At 40.9% G+C, this 24,235-nt stretch overlaps 1 protein-coding gene across 1 annotated transcript; it reads right to left on the reverse strand.

Moving 5' to 3' along the window:
* Nucleotides 1–555: 555 nt before the first annotated feature.
* TMEM273 (transmembrane protein 273) lies at nt 556–23,756 on the reverse strand. The gene is made up of 6 exons (XM_010116707.2): nt 23,659–23,756; nt 18,307–18,357; nt 17,355–17,465; nt 15,884–15,908; nt 3,171–3,197; nt 556–2,812 (listed from the first exon to the last, which is right to left on the reverse strand). Exons 1-6 carry the CDS (start codon nt 23,711–23,713, stop codon nt 2,767–2,769), a joined length of 315 nt encoding a protein of 104 aa, XP_010115009.2. The 5' UTR covers nt 23,714–23,756; the 3' UTR covers nt 556–2,766.
* Between the last annotated feature and the right edge of the window lie 479 nt (nt 23,757–24,235).

A 24,235-nucleotide genomic window follows, 5' to 3' on the forward strand; every position in this document is an offset into this window, starting at 1 on the left:
CAAAACCAGCAACTGCTTGGGATGGCAAAATGATTGCAGCAGCCTCATTTGTCTGAACAGAGTCCAACGGGCTGCTACAGTTGTGGAGTGGGAAAGTTAGGCTTTATGGGGCACTGTTGCTGCTCCCGCGGCAGCCCAGTGCAGCAGTGGCTGTTACCAAGCGTGCCCAAACCTCTCAGTGGCAGCAGAAGCAGCAGCTCTGGAGGTCCCTTGTCCCCAGCCGTCTGTCTCAGCGCTGCCCATCCTTTTCCCATACTCAGAGAGCAGAGGCACACACCAAAAGGTTTTAGGAGCTTGTAGTCTATTCACCACTCCAGCACATTTGCCTGATCAGGATTCTTAACCTTAATTCTCCAGGCCTTTTTCCTCTACTACTTGCAACTTACCACTTTTTTGCTTATTTTCATCTTTATTTCCCATAGTGTACTGAGATAATGTGAAAGAAACATTTATTCGCACAAATAAGGGAAGGTAATAGCATCCCTCCCTGACCACATGCTCTCTTCTGTTCCAAGTCTTAATTAAAATGGTAGTAAAGGAAACAAATCAATTAACTGATAGCTTACAAGATGGTTTATTAACTTATACATGTACACACACACACAATTACTTACAAGTATCACATTACTGCTTTAGTTTATCTGTTAGCAAATGCTGCTAATGAACTGCAGTGTTACTGAACTGGGTAACAGACACCTAGGAATCCAGGGAAATTATTCAAATATATCAATTTTCTCTGAAAATAAACCTTACATTTTGTTGTTCAAAATGTGCAGAAAAATTATCATCCAGTTTCCTTTGTAGATTTGGAAAATTACCTGCTTTGTTAAGGTCAGAACAAAAACACGTTCAAATCCTTTCAGTTACAGTTACAAGCAGTACAGTAGCTTATTCTTCACAGAAACAAAATTCTGATATATCTGCTCTTATGCTCTAACAGTGTGTTGACTCTAAGTTGCTCACTCAGCACATCATCTCTGCCTTTAATGTGTAGGGTTACTTGCAGTTCTTTGGGATCTGAAAGTTGGTCATTGGATGGGAGGCCCTGGTTTCCATGGGTTTCTTTAAGTGATATTTCTTAATAAAACACAGAATTTCTAGGTTGGACTTCAGTCTAACATTCACCTTTTTTTTTTTTTTTAAGCTGAATAACTTCTGTTGTATTACAATAACAAAGAACTGGAAATAACTTTATTTATTATGATCTGCCACAAGGCATAACTGAGAGCAGACTGTTTAAAAGTTAACTTTAGGAGTATATTTTAGATGAGAGATGAAAAAAATCCCTGTGTCCATAAAAGTTTAGGAAGATCCAATCTATTTGCAGTTTGTGGCCTTTGGATCTGGATAGTGGTTTTTTCTAAGTTGCCATCAGATAGCGTAACATCCTGCTGTGCCTGTGAAATACTGTGACATTACCTAATGTTGTGCACGCCGTCTACCTGAGGTGCTCAAGCCTTTGAGTCCTGCTGCCTTTCCTGAGAGGAGCTGCAGGAATAGCAGAGGACACCCAGCATGGCGTTGCTGCTCACCAAGTGCTCGCAGAGCACCCGCAGCTGGCGTTTGCTGCCCTGTCTTCACAAGCTGAAAGGAAAGCCTGACTTGAAATACAAAAATCTTCCTGCTTTTCTTGCACCTTGTGGTGACAGTATCTGTTACAATACAGCATTCTCGAAATAAGAGGATTAAGCAGAATGGACTCTGTAGCATAACTTTCTGAACTGAGACCAAAGCCACAGGCTCATAGGTTTGTCAAAAGTTGGGATGTGTTTACAAAGTAACTTGTGTTTAAACCATTTAAAATTATTTAAACTATTTTAAATGTTCTGAGACAAAGTCTAATTTTTCTTCTTGTCACTCCCACTGTAAGAAGCTTATAATTGAAGCCAGGCAAAGGAATTTTTATTAAATCAAATTCAACAGAATGTAGAAGGCTAGAACAAGAATGAAGAGGCTGGGAGACTGAAATTATTCACAAATTCTGGTTGAATTTAGTGCATTGTTTTATGCTAAAAAAGTAGGGATGGGTGAATTTTGGAAATGTCAGATTAGCTTGCTTGTAAAATGTTGACATGAAAAGTTTTGTTTCAGATATCCAGAAACCTTTTTTTTTTTGAGTATACAAATCTGTTTTCATTTCAATGTTTTAAAAACAAAACATGAAAAACATTATTTTTTCATTTTGAATGACCAGAATTCATTTAAAATGACTTCAATTAGCACAACCACCTACAGTTAAACAAAAGATATCAGCCCTATAGCTAAAAAAGATATAACTTTAGTGTGAAGGAAATGTTTTCCTATTAGCACAAAATGTATTTCCTGCAAAATTTGAAAAGCCTTGTTTTGCTTCAACCTCAAAAGATTTTTTAAGTTACTTCAGTCATTATTTACCTGTCTTGAAATATGGGCATGACCATGAATTCTGCTACGGAAATGTACTGCTACCTTTTTGATTATCCTGTATTTAATTGATTTTGGAAATCAACCATATACTTATCGCAGACTAAACAGGATCTATTAATGAGCAGAGCTTATCTATTTTATTTTCCTCATACATTTCCTTCATATAAGTGCTGTTGGGGTTTGCAGGCTTTTTGTGTACAGGTGATTGAAGTTAGCATGCACTCTTAGCTCTTCCTGTAATCAATCAATCAGTCTTTCAATTAAAGGACAAAGAAAGAAATCACTATTGGTGAGATTTCTGCCTGTGCACAAGAGACTTGTATTGATCCTCAGATCAGGTAACTGTCAATTGCGAGAGGATTATTGATCATTTGTACTTTGTTTTCCTAGTACATTGATGTCATCTCTGGAAAAAAAAAAAGGAAAGAAACATCACAGGTTAGCAATAACTTTCTGGCTTTGTTTTAATGTGGAATGATCCATAGCATCATTGTAAAAGCTGAGCTGGGAGATTACCAGATAAAAAATGCAGGAATTCTAGAGAATTATTAATGGAGATGCTGGAATTGCATTCATAAATTTCCTCCCATTACCTGCAGGTAGATCTGGGCTGTCAGCAGGACCTCAGGGTGACCCCACAGCCTTTATTGCTGTACAGCCTTTCCCTCCATCTAGGCGGATGTGCCTTTGCAACTTCTGTGTCTCTGCCTAGCAGTGCCACCATCTCCCTGCTCCACCAGACTCCCCGTTCCTCTGGAACATACCTGTTTTGGCTGGATCCCATGTTTGACCTGGAAAATATAGAGAGTTAGGTATTAATTGTGATTTTCAGCATAGTAATCAAAGACGAGCATTCAAAGAAGCAACAGATTAGCAGTTGGGAAAATGCGGGAACTTTTCGTCCTTTCCCTTTTCTTCACTGCTCTTAATCTTCAGTTTTACTCCATCTAGCGTCAGTGCTAGGGAATAAGGGATTTTCTTGTCTTGCAGCCCTCAACTTGTTTATATTCTTAGATCTCGTGACTCCACTGGGAAATGGTATCCATCATAATCCCTTTCCTTCAATAATACTTCAGCATTTTCTGGTTACTTAGCTAAGGAAAGAAATCACAGGAGATTTGGCAGACAGGGACATGCTTCTCATAATTTACCTCAGTCTTTTTTCCTTCTCTGAGAAAAACTTTGTCACGTATGTTTTTTAGAAAGCTGTGCTGAAATTTTCTGTTCATGTGAAATTCACTGCACTAACCATATTTGTAATAAAGAGTTAAGACTTGATTCAAGTCTTTCAAGTTTGAACTGGGCGTACAGTTCATGGGAGATCATATAGTGAGGCATATATTAGTCTGGAATCAGAGGGAAATCTCTGGGGTTTTTTTCTGCTGTTTTCTCCCTTATTTCTTTCTCCAGTTTGGGGCTGGGGTGAGTCAGCATAGCTCTATAAAACAGCAGTGCCTGTATTGTCCTGCAACGCTTTCACAGCTGAATTCCTGTACTGCCTGCTTTTCCCAGCCCTCGGGGAGCTTCAGGGCATCCAGGGCAGGGGGCTGCTGAAGGGTGAGGAGGGAAGCTCGCAGCACCCAGCTAGAACCTGCCTGCCAGCCTGCAGCCTGGTGACCACACCAGCAGTACCTGGGGGTTGTCTCAGCCCTCCTTCGCCTGCACCCGCCTGGCACTTCAGAGACACAAGGAATTTCTCTTAGTGACACGCCTGATGTTACCCAGGATGTCACGGTTATGCAGCAATATTTTTCAGCTTGTTTCAAGCAGTCTGTGGCAGCTCTTTCCCAGAAAGGAGAAGCATTTCAAAACATAATCAGGGGACCTGATATGGGCTGCGTTTATGAACTTGTCAAAACTTCTTCAGACAAAATAACACAGATTTAAGCATGTGAACTAAGTTACACAAATTTCTGCCTGTCTGGAACTGTAAACACTAAAAAAAACAACAATTCTCCCCTCTTCCAGCTATGACAGCAGATTAATGCAGCACAAACCCAGTGCAAAGTACTTTGAGCTAGCTCGAGTGAATCAGCAATGGATTAGGTTCAGGGATGCTCACTTGATCCCTTCCCCTGCCTGTGCTGGAGGAGAAAGTGGCAGGGAACTGCTGGGAAGGGCATTGTCTTTCAGTGCTGTTCCTAAGTGATTGTCTGCCTGTGGCCTAATCTGAAGTAACTCAGTTCTCTGCATGCAAAAAGAGCAAAGAAGAGACTGACTGGGAGGCCAGTCTCTACATGTAGTCCAACACAATCTGTAAGTCACCTAAAGAGAGTGGCTCTCTTGCTGATGAGCTCAGGTGGCCTTCTCACTGTTGACAGTGCCAATTGCTGAAGGAAAGGATGGTTCAGCCTTCCCCAGCACCTTGGCTGTAATATTTCACTACTTCCCTTGTGCCAGATGTCCCTGAACAGCCTGATCACTCTGAACATGATTTTTATATTATAGGGCATAGATTTTTGGCAGGGCTGGTTCCCTGAGACAGTGGGGATGCGTGACTGCCTGACCAGAACATGCTGCTGCACTGGGAGGGATGGGGAAGCAGAGCAGGACTGTCTCTGGAGATGGGACACTCCATTGTTCCCATGCTTTGCTCTCCTTCAGGGAGTTGTGGAAGCTCATTTAAAGGAACCAGTTCACAAACACTTTAAAAACAGCATTTCCACCTAAAAGGGTAGTTATTCTTCAGCACTGGTCTCCAGCTCCAAGCTCCACCTCTCCTATGCCAGCACAAGCATTTCAATGTCTATGTAGTAAATCAGATTTGGGAGTGGGCCAGGTGGTGTTTTTAATGCATAAAAAAAAATAACCTAGTTACTTTTCAGCCAATGATTTTCTGTCTTTTTCCACTTACAAGTCCATACAAATTTTCCATTGAAGCTGTGGGCCTCTGAGAAATGTCTTTAAGCCAAATTAAAACTCATATGGAAAGCCTTTAAGCCCATAAACTTCTGTGAACCCATGAGAAATACTCCATGGATCCCCGAGCATTTGCAGACTACAAGGCAAATGTTAGCATCACTTTGTGTGATACTTGCTAATTTCTTTCAGCATGAAAGTCTGTCACCAGACTGTAAAGTGCACAAGGAATATGAAGGTGGGTGGTTATAAGAAATAACCAGAAGAAAAACAAACTCAGCTTTGCTGATACCTACTACACATCCTTCAAGGCAGAACTCTTGGAGAGTAAGAGATCAGGGAACTGAAATAAAATTATCTGACAGACTATATACATGATCTTAAAAAAGGATCTGTAAGTAATCTTATTTTCTGATAAGTCACTGAAAAAAAAGCTCCTAGGAATCCATCTGAAATTAGTGATTCCTTTTTCATAAGTTTAGTGTGAACTTGTCCGGAAATTCAGTGGGATACAGAAAATTCTGTGAGTTGAAATGTGCAGGAGCTCTGATTTGATGCTGTTCTTTTCTGGCAAAAACCTGTGGCACTCTGAGTCACTTGCATCAGGAGGGCTTATTTTGTTTTGTTTTTAAGCTGTCCTTTAGCTATGACAGCAGCTTTCATTCCTAGCTAATCCCATGTTGTCACCTCTCTGACAAGCCCTAGTCAACATAAAGCTACGCAGACTGGATGGCAGACAAGTGCTGGCTGGGAGCAGGAGGCGCTCTGTTCAGTGGCATCTAAATATTTGAGTTACCCTGGGTGTCTGTTGACAGGAGTGAAGGGAGTACCCTTCCAAAAACATCTCTGATTTTTTTTATCCAGACTCCAGGGAAAGGTAGGGTTACTCATTTATTGCTGGAATTAGTGGCACCAGCAAGTTTGCCAGCAGAGACCATGGTGGCTGTGGAAGGAATTGCCATCAACAGGTGTCTGAATATTACCAGGAAAGCATTCTCCTGACTCAGCAGGTTTGGGACTAACTCTTACAATCAAATGATTTAGAGCTATTCAAGACTACCCTCAAACAGTTGTGCAGAGGGGTAGGAAGGGACTAAGGATTCCTCCCTGTTTGGCAGCTGTGAAAAGGTCAACCGCAAACGCAGCCCCCAGATCTGAAGGGAGCACAGGCGTCCTGGGCCAGATGCTCTCCCAGGGAATGTGGAGAGTAGCCAGAGAGGAGCAAAAAATAGCCAGAAGTGTGGCTCTGCCCATCAGGCTGGTAGCTGGCATCAGTGAAGTATGCTGCATCCTGGAAAGGGGTTTAATGAATTAATCTCACGCTAACAGTCTGGGCTATACATATGTGTATATATATATATATAAAACTGTCTCTGTGTGCATATGTATCAGCATATGAAGTATTCCCTCCATTCAGGAATGATGCTAACAGGAACTGAGAGCCTGAAAGTGCCTGCAGAGTATCTTAGTGCTGCTTTTTAAAGTCTGCTGTCCCCAGCACAGTGCAAAGCTTAGTGTCCTTGGTTTTGAAATGTGTGATATAAAGATTAATTTCATTTTATGGAAAGGGTAACCTGAGAAAAGGTAACTTGTCCAAGGTTATTCAGAAGAACAAGTTCGGGTAGACAGGCCAGTGACAGAGCCAGGAAGAGAAGCTAGTTTATTTCTTTAGTCACTGGTGACCATTGCCTCAACACAGGATGGATGTTTACATTTTGTTTCTGCAAATGTGTCTGTGCAAGGAGTTGAGAAAGCCATTTCTGCTGAGTTCATTTGCTCATTTTTTAACATTTACACAAACGTACATGGAGTTCTTTAGGCCATCTCTGTTCATACTTATGTTTATTTGCAATAGCACATATTATTATGGCATTTGTGCAGCTTTTAAATATTTTTCATTAAACTCAGTTCCCAGGATGCATACTGAGAAAACCTAAGGCAGTGAATACAGCCACCCACTCATCCCTGTGGTGTTGAGCAAGGAATTGGGCCTGCTCCGGTGTATCAGCAGGGCCAGACTCATCTTGTGCAGGTGGTACCTGCTCCCTAGCAAAGTGCAAATGCACTTCTGCCTAAGGGGACTGTACTCTTCCAAGTTGTCTTCCACTCCCATTCTCCCAATGGTTGTTCACTACTGATGTTGACCATAGTGACAATGCAAAGGGAGGCTCTGCAGTCAAAGCAGACCAAGAAGGAATAATTTTTGATTGATTTTGCAAGGCTTATTTAGATCATGGAGGAGGCTAAGTGTCTTCACTGGCTCTGTTTTTTCTTATTTGTAAACCTCTAACAACTTATGAAAACTTTATGTTGACCTGATGATTGGGTTGTTTGTGGAATATATTAGTTGGCAGAATGAACGACCTTGTGAAGGGCTGCTTGAGGGGTGGGGGTGAGGAAGAGTGGCAAGTGAAAGAACAGCTTAGGATGTAGCTGAGGGATGTTAAGAGAAAACATTCAAGTCTTTGACCCCTGATGTGTCAAAGATTCTGCTGAATCTACATGACTAATTTTCTCCAGATCCAAGAAAATGACACTGACTATCATAGTTTAAAAGAAATATTCCTGGGAGAGGAAAATAAAAAAGAAACTTGTTTTAGCAGAACAAAGACAGATGCAGGCAACAAAATGGCTCCAAGGAAGTCAAGGATTACTGGAGAAATCCAGGAAGTTGTCTGGATTACTGGGGATTTAGAAAGAACAGGAGTGCATGTAGGATACAGCTAATTTTTTCCCTTTGATGCTTCACTTATGTTGCTGCAAGATGCTTTATGACTGTGCATGAGAAGGCTACTTTGAACTGGTCACAGCTCCTGTAAGGAGGAACTGTAGCACTAAAACTTGCTTTTGCCTTCTCCGCAAGTCCAGAAGTTACTTGAGGCACACAGGAATGGAATTGTGGAAGATGAAGACTCAAGGCCAAAGGGTGCACTCAGGCAGCCCAGAACAAAGACAGGGATGCAGTCAATCTGTCCAAGAGCAGTGGTCTGCAAGGTATGGGGGGAGCTGTAGCATACTTTGTATTGTACAGGCATCACCATTTCTAGTCCTCCACATGGGAAGAAACAGGCATCTGCAGGCTACAGATGAGGGGTGAAGATAGCCCAGTGGGCACTGGGAAAGATAGCCAGGGTGGAGATGGGAGAATAGATGGACTAGGAGGCAACAGAGCTCTGCCGTTTCCATTAGCTACAGTAATGGTCACAGGCAGGTGAAAGCTGGATGGATTTTCAAGCTTTCTGGTATGTTCTCCAGTGCTTTTTCTTCTCTGCTTTCCTGTATCCCTCTGCTGAGCCTTGCTCTTTCCAGACAAACAATGTCTTATTTCTGTGGCAGGAATGCCATGGCTGCACGCAACAAGAGCAAAACTGAGCTGAGTGAGGAAAGGGTGTTAACAGGTGGACTGGGGCAGATCTACTGGGGTGTGGTTTTGTGGGACTATATGAAGTGATTGTTGTGCCAGGGAAGCCCTTTGCACTGCAGTGAGAGCTGCCTTCTGCCATGTGTCTTTCTGGCAGCTCTAGTTTCTGACAGCTGAAGCTCATGTTTTTTATGTTTGCTGTCGAAAAGTATCTTGGAGGATTCGATCTGTTCCAGGCACTGTCCTGCTAATGCAGGAATAGGAGATGTCCAGTGCAATGGTTTTGAGTGGCTTCTGATAACTCTACCATTTCATAACTCACTAGGACTTTTTTCTTTACTTATTTTTGTTTTCTTCTTTTCTTTTTTTGCAAGGCTAGTGATTTCAGTTTGCAATTTGATTCAGTTGCAGTTTCAGTGAATGGTAGACAGAGTTATAGATTACATTTAAAGAAGAAAGTACTTTTTTAAAACTAGGATTCTTCACTGTTACATGTCTGAAGGCCGGGCTGGGAAGACACCGAGCAGCTGGGTCTCTATGTGAAAGGCTAAGCCAACCCACCTTTACAAACCATTCCACACCAAGACTTGCTCTTCTGGTAAGATTGGTAACACTCTAACGCTTTCCTCAGAATACCAGTGACTGTGCTTAACAAATTCCTTTATTCCTAACATATGCCTGTATTTCTTACTTGCATCCCATGTGTTGGAAGAGGTAAATCGGAAAGATAAGAGACAGCTGGAAGCAAGTGAGGGAGAATGTTTAAGCAACAGGAAACTTGGAAAGTGGAGACTGTAATCTTGCAGGTAAAGATGGGATGCTATAGTGCCCATCTCCTGGAGGCACATGACAGACATAAATTTATGCCTAGGAAAATGTATGCTTCTTCATATCCATCTGCAATTGACAATGGTTGTTAGTGTTTTGTAGTGATAGACAATTCAGTGGTCTCATATTTTGTGTAATGAGTCATTGATTTCATCTCCCTCTGCAAAGGTCTCCAAACAAATCCTATGTGAACATTTTAATAGGAAGGCCACAGATTTAATGAAATGTGGAGAATGAACTAGCCTCATTCCAGTTATCTCCAGGCTGAAAAGTGAGATACCCTACTGCTGGGAAACTGTCCTCTTAAAGTCAGGTCAGTGTAAAGAAAACATCTGTCTCCAAGTCTGACATATTTCCACAGGAGGCAATTTCCTCATTGAAAAGTAATTAAAATTCACAAAAGTTGCTGTAGCATGGCTTAAAACAACCAGTGCCAGCCCCTGTTTCCTGCTCTCTTTGTATAAAAATCTTCGAAGGAGAAGACATCTTAGCTACTCTGATTAGGAACTGGATAAAGATTATTCCTTTGCAGATTTATTTTTGGCATCATGCTATTTCAAGCACTTTTGCCATTGAACTTGCCTATAGTAGAGGAGCAGTATGTGGTTGCATCTTAAGCAGATATGATTTCAATGGACAGTAGAGCGGCTGAGACAGTATCGCTCTCTGGCTGCAGACCGAATGTATTATGTTACACGCGAATAGCTGATGCAGTATCTGAGTCGCTGCAATGCATTTCAACACCCAGCATCCTGCGCAAGCTGTGTTCTAGATCTTGGTTCTTTTTTCTTGTGAACCACTCTTCCAGTGACATGTTCAGCCAAGGTCAAAGTCTCTTTTCTTTCATTGTATATTTACTTACGGATTTTAATTTTTAAATTTTGGCCCCATTTTCCGAAGGACTCCCACTTGTGGCTTTCTTAAGTATGCTAGCACCAAAACTAGATCTCCAGTTAAGTTTATCTGTAAGCTCAGACTCCAGTGATTATACAGGTTGTGTCTCTCATTTGCAGCCGATAGTGATATGACTCATGCCTACTCATTTGGCTTCCTGTTTATGCATTCTGCATTTCACAATATTACAGACCAATCTCCAAAACAGGAGATTTTTCTTTCTACCTGACTTTAAACCTGTTTGAAGGATATGAAACTGTTAGATCAGACAGATTGTATTCTCTGTCTCTGCCTGTCAGTACAGCTGGCTACAGACCTGAACATGACAAAATGCTAGGAAAATGGTTCTTGGCTCAAATGTTTAGGGTGAGACAGTTCTGCTAGTTGGAATAAACTGCAGCTCAACATTCAAACTTGCCTATGATTGCGCAAACCTAGTCTTTGCCATGCCATCCATCTCCAATGTTTGTCAAGGGGATGATTTCACCTTCAAGGCAGAACTCTTGGAGAGTAAGAGATCAGGGAACTGAAATAAAATTATCTGACAGACTATATACATGATCTTAAAAAAGGATCTGTAAGTAATCTTATTTTCTGATAAGTCACTGAAAAAAAAGGCTCCTAGGAATCCATCTGAAATTAGTGATTCCTTTTTCATAAGTTTAGTGTGAACTTGTCCGGAAATTCAGTGGGATACAGAAAATTCTGTGAGTTGAAATGTGCAGGAGCTCTGATTTGATGCTGTTCTTTTCTGGCAAAGACCTGTGGCACTCTGAGTCGCTTGCATCAGGAGGGCTTATTTTGTTTTGTTTTTAAGCTGTCCTTTAGCTATGACAGCAGCTTTCATTCCTAGCTAATCCCATGTTGTCACCTCTCTGACAAGCCCTAGTCAACATAAAGCTACGCAGACTGGATGGCAGACAAGTGCTGGCTGGGAGCAGGAGGCACTCTGTTCAGTGGCATCTAAATATTCTACATAATCCATGACATTGTTTTTGGAGTTAGAGAGTGAGGACAGTGGAGTCTTTCAAGGTACGATAACATTCCAAGCCCTTCTCCATTCACCTAAAAAATACTCTGATTCTCGAGACTACCTAGTGTTTCCCAGTCATAGCCTAGCAAAGGAAAAATAAGTCAGTCCCTCAGAAGAAGTCAAGTGGGAAAATACAAGAGAACATCTAGATGCTGCTTTGGGTAGCAAAGGAGAATCACTGCTACGCTTGGCACTTGGCCAATGCAGCTCCAAGATCCTCTTCTCCTCCATCAAACATCAATATGACTTGTCTATTGCATTTAAAACTTGATCTCCTGCTGAGTGATTTATGTGGGGACCTGTAGAACCCAGTGAGAGGCATGGGGAGTTTTTGTGTGTGCTGTTGTCCAGGATGTGTTGAGGCAACAGATACCTTTTTGCTATTGGAGCAGGTTTAAAATAGGTACCTTTTCCTTTTTGGTAAACATTCTCTATCTCTCCATCCTTCTCCTTGTGTCTGTATGTCTCTTTCTTTGTCTCCTCCTGTCAGAATAAATCTGTCTGCCATGCACTGTAGTTAACTCAAAATACTGCTAGCACTAAATGTGCCCAGACATTTTTATTAATACATTAAACTTGCATGAAATTTTGGGGCATTATAATTTACCAAGCTTACACCAAGATGGCATTTGAAACTGACATGAGCTATTAATTAAAAAAAAAAAAAAGGACATTAAATAATTGTCAGTTGACATCTAGATTACTGTTTTGCTAGCTGAGAGAAGCTTGCCTCAAGCCTCTTTCTCTTCTGAAGTGTTAGTAAATACCCCATTGACTTTAAGGGCATCCCATTATGAATTGATTGTTTAAATCTTAATGTTATATATCTGACTAAATAAAGTGGTGCATGCTGTTAATTATTTCACAAAGAGCTGTCAGTGTCATGTGGGTGTAGAAACACTTCTGGTTTAAGTATTTGGGAAAGTATCAAGGGGGACACATTAGAATGCTTTGTGATTTTAGTGGAAACATGTTTTTGCAATGTGTCAGTTAGTTACCAGTTAATCAGGGTTCTAGTATAAAAGAAGATTATCTCCATCAAGGCCTTCATCTGGTATGAGGCTGAGAAACTCTATCAACTGTCATAGTACTGTGCTGGGTGACACCCACTCAGAGTATGTCCAAGCTAGGGAGAGAAATTGAGTGGCTTGAGGTGCTCGTGGATAGGAATGTGAAATTTAAAACAAAATCTGGCTGAAGGTGAATTTGGCGAGTGCTCCATCAGTTGGATTAAGGTTTTTTTTCCTGAACAAACACTGATAATCATCACTGGTCAAGCAGAAAATGAAGTTGTTTGCAGAAGCTATGCCAGTTCCCCTCTCCAATCCTGAAGAAGTGATGTCTGGATTATCACTGAGGGTTTCAGGTTGTCTGTACCCCTCAGGGATTCAGGATGGCTGTATGATTGGTTGGAGTAAATCTAGAACCAAGTGATTTCAGGTAATGGACTTTGCTTTATCAAAGGATTTTCCACCAGCCAAAAAATGTCATGAATTAGAATCCCCAGGGAATTGAAGCAAGTAGCTAACATCAATTTAGACCTAATTATCACGTCCCTCTAGTGACTTGAATAAATGTGAAACTATCTCTATGACCTATGGACAAAAATACATCAGACAAAAAAATGAACATACAGCTTGGATTTTCATGAGATATCTCCTCAGTATTTATAATACAGTGCAAGTACTCAGCATGAGTAATATTTCAATGCTCTTTTCAGGAAATAAACTGAAGGGGATTGTGGTGGCTTTGTGCTTGGGGGGCTTTGGGGACTTTTTTTGATGGCTGTTCTTAAGATCAGCCACCTCCCATACATCTCCTTTCAGAGATATCCAATCTCAACCAGTTAGCTGAAGAATGTTTGAGTCCGAAACATGGCATATAACCCCATTCTTTGGATCAAGTTTTGTCCTACAACAGAGATGATAACATGAGTGAGAGTCCTATAGAAGGCTACCACATACTACAGCTATTACTTGTGCTATAAAGGTCTAGTTCCAACCTTTAAGATATCCCTATTAGGTATAGGCCAGTTTAACAAGTCAAGACAAACTCTACCATCTGGAAAGACCCTACTCTGAAGAAGATAAGGAGGAAAGATAAAAAAGTACATTGAATCCTGTATGCTGTATTTCCTTTTGATTTTCTGTGAGTGGATTGCTTGGGTTGCAGAATGATGGTGCAAAACCAGCTAAGCTAGTTCTGCATCAGCTATCAGAGATGCGGAAAAGTATAGCTTTGTTTATAAAACAAAGCACCATATGTACTTCTTTGCTAAAAGTTGATGCTATCTGGAGGATACCTGCATTTCACTACTCCTACTAAGGATTAGTTTATAGGGGCATTTTAAAATGTTTGTTATGGGTCTAGCAGTATTTTTAATGTCAGACCCTTCCTGAAGACTAGTAGAAGAAGGCTATACTGTTTCCTTAGATTAACAGCTGCATTATAGAATCCCTTAATGAGCCACCAAGGAGATACATAGATGCCCTGAAGTGAATGAGAACAAAGATTTGTTAGTAAATTGCTCACTGCCACAGCAGAATTGAAAAGTACAACTGATTAAGAAGTGATGGTGGATTTCTAGTTGTTTTCTACTTAACCAAAAAAAAAAGTCATTTTTAACATGCATAGTTTTGCTCCTAAACATTGTGGAATTACAGCTTATTTCACTGGTCAGTGTCGGTGGCTCCAAGGTAAAGAGTTTGTGTATTGTGTTGTGTTTCCAGCCTTAAGATCAGAATTTTGGCATGAAACTGGAAACTTCACTTTACCTTTTAGCAAATGCCTGTAAACTGGGATAAGGAAATATCAAAGGGGTCAATGTAAGGTCATCATTAAAGATTTTAAATTTTGCTGCCATGACAAAGTCAGTCACTTCCCCTAAAAAGATCAGAGGATGGTATCATAGATGTTCAAACTGTCTCTGAAGGAAAATATTGCACGTAATAAACAGCGAGGGGAGGTTGAAAAGTCCAGTGTGGAGCAATTAATAGATCATACCATCTGCATTTCATACAGGCAGTAAATCTACTGTCTTCTGTGTCTTTTCTTGTCTTTATCCCTCTTCTCTCTTTATTTCCTTTTCTCTTGACTCTAGTCTCTGGCTTTTCTGTTTCAGCTTAGCTCTTTCTCAAGCCCTTCCCATTCGTTGCTTTGTCTATACTGTCCTTAATACACCAGAAAGTTTAATGGGTATTCTATGTTTGTTCTTTTGGCCATATAATAGTCCTAATCTATTTTAAGTTAATACACAGAAATTGTTAGTGTCTTGTAAGAGAAGAGTGTTACTAGAAAGGAAACATTTTGTGACAGTTAGGTGTATTAGGTTGGGGAAGTGTCTCCCTGGGAAAATAACAGATGCTTCCTGGCTGGGCCTCTTCTCTGTCAGACAAGCAAAACATTGAAGTATTTACTGCAAGGAGTGCCCTTGCTTTGATCTTCAATTGAGTGTTTACATGTGCTGTGCTGTCTTTGTGGGGAATGACTGTTATAGGGACATTTTTCTACCCAGCTCTCTAAGAGAGGCCAAAAGACATTTCTTAGGTCATTGAGTACAGCTGTTGCCTTCAGTTCATGAGAATGCTGATTAATTAATGTTTGGGTTTTTTTAGTCACTTATAAAAAGTCTCAAAGGGACACAAAAAAATGTCCACATCTGTAGATTACCATGAGCCAATAGACAACTTGCAGTCCAGAATGTACTCCTGTACATCTCTACCCTGTTGCCTGTCCTTGGAGGAGATGAGAAGTAGCCATTGCCTAAGCAGTCTAACACTGCCTCTTCTGCCTGTGAAACCATCAACTGCTCAAAATCTAAAATGGTCTTACAGTTTCTGGATAGCAGGGAGGAAGGTGAAGGGCAGGAATGATCACTGTATGATCATGACCTGTAAGAGCCTGGAGTGAAGGGAGTTCTCAGAACTGAGATCCAGATATATTAACTGGGAGATCTTTGATGAAGCCATTTACCCTGGTTTACATCTTTTTTTTTCTTTTTTCTTTTCTATATGTTTCTTTAAAGAAAAAAAATCTAAAGGGCTTTTGAATATATGACTACAGTAAAACCTTAGTTTCAGAAAAAATGTGGAAAAGTTCTAGCAATGTCAAAGAACATCAAACTTCAGCACTTTTGAAACAAGACCTTTGGCTTTCATCCCTTAAAAATGCTTTTTTAAAATGAGTTTGCTATTATAATACACAGTACAAACTAAGAAAACATAATCAAAAGTGTTTGAAGGATTTTCTTTTTAAAAACAATGTCAATCTGCTGGGATTTTTTTCCTATTTCTGAAATGTCAAAACCCTGTTACAAGAAATTTCCTTTTTTCACACAGATCCACTAGATACACTGCATATCATGGTCCCATAGAGGCTTGCATGTGTGTTATCATTCAAATCGCGGTTGTGGGGAAGCATCATGCATGAAGAGAGAAAGGAGTTAAATGTTAGAGTTTGTGTATCACACCACCTCAGAAAACACATGGGGCAATTATTCTTACCTTCTATCCATCCTGCCATCTGATTCTAAAGAAAGAACAGGAAAATACGGTTAGTTAAGAAACCAGGAGCAGAGTGGTGATAGGCCTGCACAGAAGTTGTGAGGATGCAACCAGAATGTAGTTACAGCTGGTAAAGATCCAGCCATCCTTTCTGAGGCAAAACTCTTTGACATTAGTGGTGTCATGCAACCTTCCTAAAGCCCTTCTTGATTCTTTCAGCTGGAGTATGTCATGTCAATTTTCTCAGAGCTGTATCTTTGCTAATATTTTGTCTATTTTGAGTTTGATTGTAGCACATCCCCGAAGAAACAACTTTGAGGGTTGATGCTTGATGAGAATGAGGAGAAAGCAGTTTCCGTTTAGGCCTGCTATGCTGTGCCACGAAGTAATCGGCTATCTGTCTTTCAGGAAGTGGAATTACATAGTTGTTTGTATCCTCATAGGGTACCTGGGGAGTTTATTTGCAAAATTATCCCTTAAATGACTAATATTTACCGTAAAAAAGGATAGAATCAGGTTGTGACTAATAGGCTGAGCTCACCATACTGTACTGGGCCCAGAAAGCTCAGTCTACTTTGTTTCAAACTTAATAGTTAAGACCACTCTGCTCTCCTGTGTCCTGTTACTTCATTCCATGGACCACAGTTGTATTCCAGCAGTGGAAGAAATCATAACAATATTTGCTTTACAGTGCTCTGTGAAGCACTTTGGAGTCCTATCAAGTAAGAGAGGCTCTATGCAAGGGATGGAAGGCCATGGACCAGCATTGCTTCTGGGGAGACCCGTGGGACAAATTCTGCCTGTCACTAACTTCTATCTGTTGAAATGATGGGCATTATTCAGTTTAATTTTAAAATTTTGGATTTGGATCCAAAACCATGCGTTGTAAACTGCTGGTCCAGAGTAAAAAGGAGCTGTTGCTACCAGCAGTTATGATGTTAGATCAAAGAGCTTTTGCTTGTTCCAGATGAAAAACATGCTTTCCTGTGGCAACTTGAAAACCAGTCACAGCGGAAAAGTTATAGGAAGTTTTGCTATATACTTTGATGGAAACTGCATATCTTAGAGTCAGACAGACACATTTGAAGGAAAAGTCCAGAGTCAGTGAAATAAATAGTACTTTTGGCTAGAAAGTGTGAGTAAGCCTCTTGTCCATCCTGCAAATCTAACAGACTCTTTAGCTTACCTTGAATAGACAGAATTTTGTTTTTAAAATTAATTATTCTAAAAGATACATAGACAGGATGCTGAAGTGAGTTCTATTTCTCTTATAAGGCTCAAGACCAGAGCTGGTTATACTGAAATGTGAGTCTAGGGACTCCAGCACATCAGACACTTTTAAAGTAGTTCTTCAAATGAAAATCAGAGCTGTAGTATGTACACAATTCCTAAGACTGAAGTTCAGATCTGCTGTATCAGAAAATAAGGAGATCTAGACATCTGGATAAAAAAATCAGGAGTATTTTCTTACCTTCAAGGGCACTGTCAATAATTTGGTTTTTGACCATGCAGATTATTAATGCTATAAAACTGATTGCTAGAAATGCTCCCAGAGTAACTCCTATAATAACATATGTGAAATCTGCAAAAATTGAAAATGAGTCAGTGAGTATAAACCATTAAGTAATAAATACAGTCTTTGTGTTTCAGATGTGGCACAAAGTTTCCAAAGTTTGAATGTATCCCCCCCCCCAAAAAAAAAAAAAATCATATTGATTCTTCAGGAGGGACTGATAATTCTGAGCTAGACGAGGTAGCTGAGAAGAGTCAACTCTTTCAACAACCCACACATCATGAAACCATGTGAATCTGTGGCTAAGAAGCTCAATGCTGTTTTATGATAATGAACGACTTTCGATTTTGGTGTGTGCAGATCTCAGCTGAGTTTTAGAGACAGGGCTCTATTTTTCCCCTCAAAGTGAAATTCCCCATCCCCACTTCCTTGCCAAACTCTCTGTATCCTGCCAAACTCTTATTCCTGCTTCCCATAGCTGCGCATGCACAGTTTTGTCTCCACCTCCCAGCTGCAGCCTCCTGCCCTGCCTGACTATTCTGTCTCTATAAGTCTTCACTGGGAGGAAGCAGGAGAATTTTTAAGTGTAACTATGAACCATATTGTGATTGGGCATCACTGTGTGTATATAAGGGTCCACCTTCATCTGTCAGGCAGGAGCGTGCCTGTGTTCAGGATCTGTGTTCGAGGCTCTGTCCTCCCTACGCTCATCATATTTACCTAAAAGGAATTTAAAAGCCCCAGTCACATGGCAGCAGTCTGCTGTGCTAGACAACGTACAAACACACAATCAGGTGATTATCTTCTACACATAAAAAGTACCTAAATTCCTCTAAGTACATTCATTTTTGTTATATTTTTTTTGCTCATAACTTCCTGTTTGGAAGTGAAAATCTTGCCATGAACTCACCTATTTCCTCCTCTGAGTTTCCAGAAGCATAGACCTTTGCTCTCCAAAAATCTGAAATGGACATATTTCAGCCTGTTAGGACATCAAGGAGAATGCTCTCTGTTCAAGGAGAATGCCATATCTGGCTATTTCTGAGGGAACGGCTGATCCTGGTAAAGGATCTGAGGCTTCTTGGAGTAGTAAAGTGTTATTAGTCAAGTTAATCAGGCCATCCTAGGAATGTGGCCATCAAATGCCAATTTTTGGACAGAAAAGAAAATAGAATTCTAAAGTTCTATGTTGTCTTAGAATTGTTTCCATTCTAGAGTTCCCACACTGCAAACCTGAGAGCTGTATGCAGGAGAAGTTGTGATAAATCAAGAAAAAGATTATGGATGCAGTAAAGGTAATAAGACATGCTAACAGAAGAGGATATGGCACAACCCAGCACCCCTCTCCAGAAAACATAAGTCTCAATCTTGCCTGTAGTTCCAGTCTTCAGAGAAGAGACTCTTTTCTTCTTGCAAGAAATGTTATGGGCTGGAAGCAACCTTTTCAGAGATTCCCACGCCAAATTGCCTGTTCATCAAAAGGACACCCTCCCGGTCCTTCCCCTTTCCATGAAGCCAGAGCTGTGCTGCCTGATGCTCAGAGTGTGCAGGCCCTCAGAATGGAGTGGCTTTGAAGAAAACAATTCATTCCTACACACTTTTGGAATGAAATAGATTCAAAATTTTCCAAACAAAAAAAAAAAAAAAAAAAAAAGCCAAGAAAAGGAGGAGAATTCATGTTTAGTTTTACTGTTGTTTGATTATTATAGGAAATTGCTAAAAATGCACACTCAAATGTTTTGGGCATGCCCATCAGTGATTGGTATCCAAGGATATTTCCACCAAATTCTTTTCCAGTAGCTCAAAATGATGTAATTGGGGTGTAGCTGTATGAGGTGCCTCAAGCATGAGAAGGCTTTAAAGGCAGATATGACTCCTGCATTGTAGAACAGCATGCTGTGAAATTTCTGTCTCCTGTATCTGCTTCAGGCAGGACACAAAGTCCTCTCCTGCAGCTCTTTCTCTTTTGCAATGCACTGCCTGGATGACTGTACATATGGGACCTGGTGGGAAGATTGCTGTATTGCATGCTACGTTATCTTTTCATAGGCATTCGCCACTGCAGTGGGAAATTGTGGAGGAGTATTGTCTGACTGTAACTCAAGTGGGATTTTACGGTCCTAAATGCATCTAATTTTCCCACTGCATCCAACATCGTAACTCCCAGCTTGCCTCTCCTCTCTCTCTCCTCCACTTCTTGTAGAGAAATAATTCTATCTTCTTGAGGTTTTGGGGGATGTGCTTTCATTTCTTGTCCAGTAAAATGAATGCTAGAAATATGATTGCTTTTAAACTTGAAGCGTAGTCCTCCCACTCCAAAACCAGCCATTTTGGTACCCTTACAGAAATCCATCTTTAATCTGCATTTCAGACAGCCTTTTGAGCTGAAGGTAGGCTCTGAGGCTTCCACAGTTATGTCAGAAAAATCTGATATATTGGGTGACTCACTACAAATTTGTTTTTACTTCCTGGTCTTAATCACATTTCTAATCTCGAATTTTCTTCAATTACGAAGAAAAAAAATCTGGAGACGGGCTTAAAAAAAATCTTGAGTTTTAAAGCAAATGTATTTTAGGAGATATAATTCTGAGCTGAAAGTCCTTTTTTATCAAACTTTTCTTCATAATTAAAGTGTCTGGAAGCTTATTTTATACAAGCAGAAATGTTTTCTCTTTAAAAACCCCATGATACTCAGAGAAGGGAGCTATGAGGGGTGGGGAATCCAACTGAAGATACTGCAGATCACAAAAGCTGGCTATTCTAAATGACCAAAATAAAAGTTACAAAGAAAAGGAAATTTTTTTAAAAAACAAAAAAAGTGTAAGACTACACAGTGGGTGTAAAAAGCATACCGCCTGATTTTCCAGATTAAAACCCAGTCTCTTTGCTCTCGCCTATGAATATATTTTATTATAAATTTTAAAAAAACCCACCTTTCTTCCATCTTCTTAATTATTCTTTGTGCTCATATGAAGAATGTTTTAAATTCAAACATAATAAAAGTGATATCGTATTACTTTTATTATCCTAATGATCATAATACGTAGCCCTTAATGTGTGCTTTCTAATGGAATTAAACACAGATTATGTGTTTTATGGCAGAAATAATATTTTACATGGAATATTTTATGTAGGTCAGTTTAATATATTGAGATCAAATTATTAGTTTCTTTTTTAAAAGGGAGGGAGGAAAATCTCTGAAAACCCACAGGACTAGAGAGAACATTTTCAATTCATACTTTCAATATGGTTTTAATTAAGGTTTAATATCATTTACTGGATGCTGCTTAAATACCGTTTGGTTTTGAGGACTGTGTTAGATAGTTGGTTTCTGTTTGTTTCATTTTCTTCTTAGGTGGAAAGAAGTGGATTGGCTAAGTCAAATACAGACATATTGCTGTTTGACCTAGATCCCGTCTTCAATTTAGGCCTTTTGGGAATGTACACAAACCTCCCGGTAGAGAGGGGTTAGAAATAATGCCTCAGATTCTGCAGCACTCCAGTCCCAGTGCTAGCTTTCTGACCCCTTACCTCCAAATACTGGATTTAGACTAGCTCCCATGCCTCGAACAAACCCTCTAAACTTGGAGAATATTTGCTTCTGAGTGGAAGAGGCTTGCAGATGAATTTGATATCTATACTTGAGTGACTCATGTATCATTTTTCAGAGGGTCTCAAAGAGACTGATGGTGCTTTCTCATCTCTCCTCTGTGCCTGGCTCAGGCGCAGCATGCAATTGGCACTGTAATCAGGATTTGCCCCGCAGGGCTCTGGCAGCAGCAGGAGGCTGGTGAGAGGCACAGGCTGTGTCTCCAACCAGTGAGGGAACATTTTTGTGTGTGTGTCATTGGTACAGAGTCTGGAGATGAGACTGCAGACTAGATGGATCTTTCTTTAAAGATGGGAGGGGATGGAGAAAAAGTAAGTGTGACTGATGCCCTGAGAAGCCGGGCTTGGACCAGTATGATGGAGCCAGCCAGGCATGCAGCTCAGGAAGCTTTTGCTTCTTGCTGCCCACCACAGTCCTCTGCCAGTGTGGTTGTCTCCCCTGAGGTAGAGCTGCTGAGCAGGTGACAGACCTGCAAATAAATGCACTGGGATGTGAGGGAGCTGGGAGCACCTGATCTGTGATCCTAGCGTACCCCCGAGCAGGCTCAGCCCTCCTCAGACCTGCTGAGCACAGAGCTGGGCTATGCAGAAAACAGCTTCTGAGCTGCACGGAGGGACGTCCTGTTCTCCCTGTGCCCTCTGCTGCGTAACTGTGCTCACACGATGCCTTGCCCGTGGGTCAACGCAGTGAGGAAAGTGGTGCAGAGCACAATTTGGGCATAAGATCAGGAAGCAGAAATAGCTCGCTTTCCCCACCTTATTAGATATTGTGAACAACTCCCAGCCATAACCTGCAGTGATAAACAGCAACATGTGCTTTGTCTTTCTCAGTGTACAGCGCTTGCCCTAGTCCCTTTGCTTGTTTCCTCTTGCTTCCATGTGACTTTCTTCTCCTTTCCTCCCCCAGCTCAGATTTCCCCTCATTGCAGCAGGTAGTGGCTGGTCCTGTGGCATTGCAGCAGTGCCATTTATCTTTTAGGCAGAAAATGGGAAAGGAAGCAAGTATCTGGGAAACCCAGAGGTAGGGTGGAAAAAAGGGATGCCTCACAGTGGGTATCTGAGCAACAACATAAGGAATGCCTGTGACAACAAAGAGGTTACAAGCAATAATTCTGCTGGAAACCATTCCTGAAAACCATTTTAAATATATATATATATTTTGGCTGGTATTTGGTGTAGCAAAATTCCTAGCTATGTGTAAATTTCATACGATAGGCATTGTTGACATCCAGAAAAATGAGGTCCTTCCTCGGTCCTCAAATTAGAGGCAAATTCCTTCTCTGTAGTAACAGATGAGGACAGGAGTCAATCCTACAGGATGACAGGAATTTGTTGAGCTATAGTCCTTGTCAGGCACCCCTCCATCCAAGGCCTATGGATTTGTCATTGCCTGCACCTTTCCATGGTGGCATATTAATACATTTTCCTTGTATCCATTGCAAATCACCTTTTGCCGTAGAACATGCCCTGCTGCTCTTGAGCCTGCATCTCTTTGCTCTAGGCAGATGCTACTGTATTAATGGGACTCATGCCATTTGTCTGCTGAGCAATAACTAGTCAGTAACTAGGGAGCAATCATTGCTGACTTTCTCTTCACATCTATAAGAACAGTTAGATAAGCATGTCCTGTGTGGTGGATGGTCTCCATTTCTCTGGACTCTTGGAAGCATCTATAGAAAGGTGCAGAGGGCTTGATGGGCCAACACAAAAAAAAAGACAGTCAGATTGACAAATTCCTATGCGTACCCTGAGAAGGACGACAAGAGGATAGTACACTGCTGAAGACCTGTGGATAACTTTGCTTGCAGAAGCTGAGGCAGGAGCAGATATCCAGTGGATGCAAGCTGGAATAGCTGGTCTGCATGCCTCAGGTAGGGCAAACTGCCCTTGTGAGATTCCCCAAGGGTAAATTACGATTTTCTATTAATTTCTCCATGAAGTAGAGTGGTGTGGGAGATGTCCACTAGGTAAAGATCAGGCTTTTGCCACCAGAGGGTGCCTGCCCCCTTACCTAACGTCTCAGGGACCACAGTAACCCTTCTGTCTTTTTAGCTGCTGCCAGCTTCACCCTCCCAATTAGTCCCAGGGTTAATATGACCCCTGCTGACACCTCCTATCCATGAGCCCCACTTCTTCCCTGCACAAAGTGGAGGCGAGTAATTGTGAGCTTAGAGGTGCGTTGTGAGGATGAGGAAGCCCTGCTTTGGGCTGGCAGGAAGCTTTAGAAGCAGCCTGAGTTAGGAGCGTTGAAGTCCTTTAAGTGAGCACTGCAGACACCAGAAGTGGCTTGCAGATAGCATGCACACAGATCAACTTTTTCCTTGTATTCCACTGAAGTACTCTTTTCTATACAGTGCCAAATAGGATACTCAGCCGGTCAACCTGCAAAGATGCAGGTATTTAACTTCATGGTGTCTTCTGGGTTGTGCACAGTTGACCCCTTAGCACTCAGTCTGGGACGTGTTAGCTGGAAAACTCAGCAAAATACCCCACTGTCTCAACAAATGTTCTTTCTCCAAGCAACAGAGTTCTAAACAAAGTTTTAAACAACATACACACAATTAGACTGGGAAATAAATAAACCCCACCAAGCTCAGGAAAAAATAAAAAATCTCTCAAAAAGAATGGAAAAGAAATATTATAGATCACTTACATAAGAGAAGAAGAAATGCCATCAGGACTGATATCCAGCTTGTTAGTAAGGTCATTGTGAAGTTTTGGCAACAGAGTGGTTTCGCACAAATTTTCTGAATTTAGCTCTTCTGCAGTGTCTTTTACAAAAAGTTAAGCAGACCATGTGACTATACTAGGAAGCTACAGTCACATCCTGAGTAGTTAAATTTGCAAACAGAAGTTCCCTTTTTTGGGTTTTAAGTTCAACATGTAAATAAATTCCCCGAGTGAAAATGTTCTGTGGAGAAGGTGGACAGCCACAGTTCAGCTGTTCTGCTCTCTAAGTGATTGAAAAAGTCCTATCACAGTGAATTGGTCTCTGCTGAAGTCTTCTAAATCCATGGAGAGATAAGTGGGTTTTCTGTCTTAGAAGGATAACCTTCTAGGGCAATATCTTAATGTTGCCAGCTTTTTTTTTTTTTTTTTTTTAACTCAACAGTTTTGAGGAGAGGAGTACTTGGCTGAACAATTTGCCTTTCGGGAGCAGAGTGGAAGAAACTCACCACGGCTGCAAAACCATTGAAAGTTAGTTCCTGGAAAAGATCTTCTACCTTAGA

This window comes from Chlamydotis macqueenii, chromosome 7, assembly GCF_036417535.1.
Source record: "Chlamydotis macqueenii isolate bChlMac1 chromosome 7, bChlMac1.mat, whole genome shotgun sequence".
Classification (NCBI taxonomy): Eukaryota; Metazoa; Chordata; class Aves; order Otidiformes; family Otididae; genus Chlamydotis; species Chlamydotis macqueenii.

Bases quoted from the DNA above. Each gene is read 5' to 3' on its own strand.
- TMEM273 (XM_010116707.2), bottom strand. From the start codon at position 23,713: ATGACCTTACTAACAAGCTGGATATCAGTCCTGATGGCATTTCTTCTT. The intron at 18,358-23,658 runs GTAAGTGATCTA...TGTCCATTTCAG, and splicing joins GGCATTTCTTCTTCTCTTAT to ATTTTTGGAGAGCAAAGGTC. The intron at 15,909-17,354 runs GTAAGAAAATAC...TTCTTTCTTTAG, and splicing joins TATTGACAGTGCCCTTGAAG to AATCAGATGGCAGGATGGAT.